Source organism: Cibotium barometz, chromosome 62, assembly GCF_041138505.1.
Source record: "Cibotium barometz isolate CiBa-2024 chromosome 62, ASM4113850v1, whole genome shotgun sequence".
NCBI classification, from domain to species: Eukaryota; Viridiplantae; Streptophyta; class Polypodiopsida; order Cyatheales; family Cibotiaceae; genus Cibotium; species Cibotium barometz.
Genome location: NC_141107.1, coordinates 4,226,446 through 4,231,955, shown reverse-complemented (window position 1 = coordinate 4,231,955; position 5,510 = coordinate 4,226,446). Strand labels below are relative to the sequence as shown.

Genomic DNA, 5,510 nt, shown 5'->3' with positions numbered 1-5,510 from the left:
TTCTTCCCATTCTTTCAAATCCATCCAACACAAGCATTTATTTCCCCTCAACAATGCCCCTATCGGCAGCTTCATTTTACGAAGAAAGAAAGGTCATAAGTCATGCTACATCTCTTGGTGAGATGGTTTGAGTAATCATCAAATTCCAAGGATAAATGTTCACGAATCGCTAGTTCCCCTCGGGAGAGGGGGGAGCCAACAATTAGTAAAATTGTTTAGGAATTGTTGGTCCCCCTTGGGAGAGGGAGGAATTGTTGAAGAGAGAGAGTCCTCCCTTGGGAGAGGGAGGAATTGTTGGTCCCCCTTGGGAGAGGGAGGAATTGTTGAAGAGAGAGCTCCCTGTTCAGCAAACATACGATTAAATAAATTCTCCTTTATATTACTCACAAGCATGTTCAAGAATTGCTCGTTCCTGAGAGAGGGCCCATTCTCTTTAGCCAAGCATATGATTGAAAAAATCCTCCTTCATATTAGACTCCAAGCTTGCTGCTTCCATTATATATTCCAACAAGGGTCTCAGAGTTCTCTTTTCCCTTACTTGGTTAGACTATCTTTGTAGCTCGAATGGCTTAGTCTCTCATCAAATTTCTCCTAACTTTCCATAATGAAGGTTCTAGGTTCATTCTAGGGTATTCTCCCATTCCCTTTGGAGTATCTAAGGTTGTTTTTGATCTATTTTCCTTACCAACTACATCCTTCCCTTCTTGTAATTGTGGTTCCTCCTCCTTGGATTGTGTGGATATAATTTCAGTAGTCCCCTCATCACTCACTCATGATTCACGTCTTGCTACCTTCCTCACTCTTCTCCTCCTTTTGGGCCTTGTGTGCCGAGTTCGATCCAAGGTTCATAGTTTGATCCCTTTGTATCATTTATGTATGTGCTTAGGTTTTGACCTTAAAAGGTGTAGTTACCAATCCAGAGTGGGGCTCTCCTTGATGTAGTGTTCATCCACTTTTCTTTTTCCATTGTGTTGTGGTTTAGAATGTAGTAAGTGGTGTCCCTCTCCTTGCATAATGTAATACTCAAGATTGATCTCTTGAGCTTCATCAAGGTAAGCTATCGCTAGCTCCCTAGAGTAGTCTCACTCATTCAATAACCACCTGGTGGACAGACGTCAGTTTGGGCATTGGTGGCTATGGTGATAATACTAATGGTGGTACCGGGTACATTTGTATACATCCCCCTAGCTTGGTTTTGCATGTTGTTAGGACACGTGAGTTTCTTTAACATTCCCATGAATAGGGGGTGTTGGTAACAGTAAGGGAGGTGTTATTACCGATAGTTGTGGAAATTATAATGCTTGTTGTGGCCACAGATATCCACACATATTGATATCATTATTTCCTAGCCGCATACAATATGCACAATACATCAAAGGTCGAGGCTAGATGTGGACAGTTTGTACTTGTGTGGTAGATCGAGCACCAAACCGGCTCTCTTCTTCAATGGAGGTGTTTGTTCAACGGACCTTATTCTTCACTAGAGGGAGAAGAACCATAATAGGACCGGAAAGGGTAATCATCCGCTGGACTCCCCTCGCGCAGCTTAGGTTTTTTCCTACGTATCGGCTCCCTGCACACGAGGGGAAGACCCTCTAGAGATAATACCTTTCGGGAGGAGGTGGAACACTCTGTAGTACGAGCAGGTAAAAGGCAATAAATACCTGGACGAAGAGGCCTTGGCATGAATTCACTTAAAATCCATGCCTATAGACTGTAGTCAATATCTTCTTTGCTTCATCTTGTGTCTTAGGCAAGGCATTGCCTTTGGGCAATAAAGCATATAGTAATCAATCAAAAACCTTGGAGAAAAATTTGTTGATTTCAAAAACCCTAGAGAAAAATTTATTGATTTCGCATTTGTGTAACATGGAAAGAAAACAGATACAATTGTTGTACTTGAAAAGTGCAGAGGCTACAAAAATTGGGAATTGAGAGGCAAGCTCTTAATTTTCTTGTTTATACAACGGGATGATCTTATCCTTGCCTCCGGCTCCAATGAGGTATTAAGACAATATCTTGGATTTTGAGGACCAATTCATGATGGGCGTTGACATCCTCCTTTTTTTTGTTGGTGTGCTTCATGTAGGGCCTATTGCTTCCATGGTCCCATTGTGTAATGGAGGACTATGTAACGAATGAGGTATGAGCGGGAAGAAGGTTCATTCATATGCATAGCTACGCCACGCTGAGGTATGTGTGCTTGCATATGCACAAGTACGTCATGCTAAGGCTCACTGCTCGCTCGTTGGTCTGAAATGCGGTATTTTCAAGGCAGAATCGTATTCTATTTTCGTTTTATCAATGTGAGCCTCACGAAAAGAACTTTACAAAATAAATTCAAACGAAACATTGCGGAGGTTAGTCATAAGAGTGCGACTGCGCAGAAGGCCCACGACAGCCAAACACTAAGGAGGCAAAGAAGGCCAGTCATAATATTGCGAAGCAAAGAACGCCCTTCTTGACTCCGTCACAATACAGAGAGAGAGAGAGAGAGAGAGAGAGAGAGAGACTTGGTGCAAGCCACTATAAAAATCTGTGTAGCATCCTCAATCCCTGTGTGCGCCGAGCCCAGCTAGTCGAAGCTGGAGAGTAGTGCACTTATAATCACCTCCTGCTCTCCCAGCCCAGCCACACGTACTCTCTTTTCTCGATTTGCATCACAGTACTTCGGGTGTTTAATTACTGTAAACCTTTGCTGGACTAGCTCTTGCCCGACTAGCTATGTTGGCCATGGCCCTCTCTGATGTCTCTTCGACTCTCCTCCCCAGCTCGACCTCTTCTCCTGCGCCATCCATGCTACTTATAACCCTTTTGGGAATGGTTTTGGTCTCCCTTGCCATCCTTCACCTCGCCCGCCCCAAGCTCAAACTCCCTCCTGGCCCCCTTGCACTCCCCATATTTGGCAACTGGTTCCAAGTGGGGAATGATCTCAACCATAGAAACCTCTCTGACCTCGCCAAGAAGTTTGGGCACATTTTCCTTCTGAGGATGGGCCAAAGGAACCTTGTGGTGGTGTCGTCTCCTGAGCTTGCCAAGGAGGTTCTCCACACACAAGGGGTAGAGTTTGGCTCCCACTCTCGCAATGTCGTCTTGGACGTTTTCACGGGGAAAGGCCAGGACATGGCGTTCACTGAATATGGCGACCACTGGAGAAAGATGAGGAGGATCATGACTGTCCCCTTCTTCACTAACAAAGTTGTGCAGCAATCCAGAGCCTGCTGGGAAGACGAAATCGATCACGCCATTGCCGACCTCAAAGCCCGCCCTGAGGCCTCCACCACCGGTGTTGTCATCAGACGAAGACTGCAATTGCTCATGTACAACAACATGTACCGCCTCATGTTCAACAAGAGGTTTGAGACAGAGGACGATCCCATCTTCAAGCAGCTCAAGAAGCTGAATGGGGAGAGGAGTAGGCTTTCACAGAGCTTTGACTTCAATTATGGTGATTTCATCCCGATTCTGAGGCCTTTCCTGAGGGGTTATCTTGCATTGTGCAAGAAGGTGAAGGAAGAGCGTCTCCAGCTCTTCAAAGAGTGCTTCATAGACGAGCGTCGAAGGTATTTTAAAGCAGTATACTATTGTAGAATATGTTAAAATATGAGGTGAATGATGATTAGGGGTTCTAATCAGCTAATCACGAAAAGCTACTGGGCCCGGATTCTTATTGTATTGTGATCTTGGTTCAGGAAATTGAGGAGCTCCAAGGCCATGAATATTGATCTGAAGTCTGAGGAGAAGTGTGGCATCGATCACATTTTGGATGCGCAGAAGAATGGGGAAATCAATGAGGACAATGTGTTGTACATTGTGGAGAACATTAACGTGGCAGGTATAAAAACTGAATTCAGTGGCATTATATGTTGTGTACTAATTATTATTACGCAGGTGATGATCAGGTGAGGTCGCGAGCCTCGGATCATGCAGAGAGAGTTGGTAATTAGTTGGTCATGACGCACTAGAAATTGATAGCGTCTAATTTGTATGTGCTAGTAATTATAATTCACGACTCGTTGCGCCTTGCTGCATGATTGCGGAGTATAAGATCATGAGAGCTGATTAAGATCATACGACGTCCACCTTAAATATAGCTGCATGATACTGGGTTGACAATATATATATATATATATATATATATCTTGTATATTAATTCTGCATGTATGTACTGCTGCAGCTATTGAGACGACTCTATGGTCCGTTGAATGGGGCATAGCGGAGCTGGTGAACCACCAAGACATACAGCAGAAGGTGCGGGAAGAGATGGAGAGGGTGCTAGGCAAGGGCGTCGCATTGACAGAACCAGACATCCCCAAGCTGCCCTACCTGCATGCGGTGGTGAAGGAGACGATGAGGCTTCGCATGGCGATACCGCTGATGGTGCCGCACATGAACCTCAAGCCGGCCAAGCTTGGTGGCTACGACATACCGGCCGAGAGCAGAATCGTCGTGAACTCTTGGTACTTGGCCAACAACCCCGCCATGTGGGACAAGCCGGAGGCGTTCGACCCGCGGAGGTTCTTGGGCCCTGACATCAAAATCGATGCCACCGGTAACGATTTCCGATTCCTGCCCTTCGGTGTCGGCCGTAGGAGCTGCCCGGGCATCGTCCTCGCCATGCCCATCCTCGCCCTCGTCCTCGGCCGCCTCATCCAATCGTTCCACCTCCTCCCACCGCCTGGCCAATCCAAAGTCGACACCTCCGAGGAGGGCGGCCAGTTCAGCCTCCACATCGCCAACCACTCCGTCGTCGTCTGCAAACCCCTCTAAGGGCCGCGCGGCGCCGGCTAAGATCTCTCTACAGAATTATTTTTTCTCTTAAAATCACCGTAGAGGTTGAGAATCAGTGAAATGTTTAAAGTTAATGCAAATATATATATACGGCGGATTCAATTATTTTTATTTTTATTTTATGCTTAAATTTATTCTATGCAAAACAAATTTTTTAAAATTTATTGTCATACATTAAATGTCCGATACATTTCGTATAAATATGTTTATGTAATGTTCTGTCCTGCGACATGATTTATTTTTCTTGGTTTTTTACATCCTTATACTTTGGGAGTTGGCTGGCATGTAATTTTGGGTGTAGACCAAAGCGGAGTAGAGCTTGATCCTCAATTCAATTTCTTACTGATTGAACAAGAGTAGAAAGTGGTGATTAAGATTCATAATCCTAATTAATGATGTTTATGCAAGTGATTCAGTGCGTTTTGATTATTTTTGGTAAATTTTTCATGCTTCTAAGCAATCCCAACAATGCACGGAAAATTATAAATGCTCGAACAAAAATTAAATTTCCCACTCTAAATGTTTTCAGAGTGGATTACAATCCTAATAACAAATAAGCTATTTCTTGATTAAATGCAATGAAATCTAAGCCTTTAAAGTCCTACAAATCATAATAAAACCAAGGTTTTTCCCTTCCAAGTACGAAACTATAATGCAAACAAGCCTCAAAACAAAAATGAAAAACAATAACTTAAGGCTCACAGAGGGCTTGATACATT

General features: G+C 44.2%; 1 protein-coding gene across 1 annotated transcript; it reads left to right on the top strand.

Annotated features, from left to right (window-relative positions):
* The first annotated feature begins 2,363 nt into the window (after positions 1-2,363).
* Positions 2,364-4,941, top strand: LOC147604043 (trans-cinnamate 4-monooxygenase-like). The gene is made up of 3 exons (XM_086795516.1): positions 2,364-3,563; positions 3,693-3,835; positions 4,178-4,941. The coding sequence occupies exons 1-3, from the start codon at positions 2,725-2,727 to the stop codon at positions 4,768-4,770; spliced, it is 1,575 nt and encodes a 524-aa protein (XP_086651642.1). The 5' UTR covers positions 2,364-2,724; the 3' UTR covers positions 4,771-4,941.
* Positions 4,942-5,510: the final 569 nt, after the last annotated feature.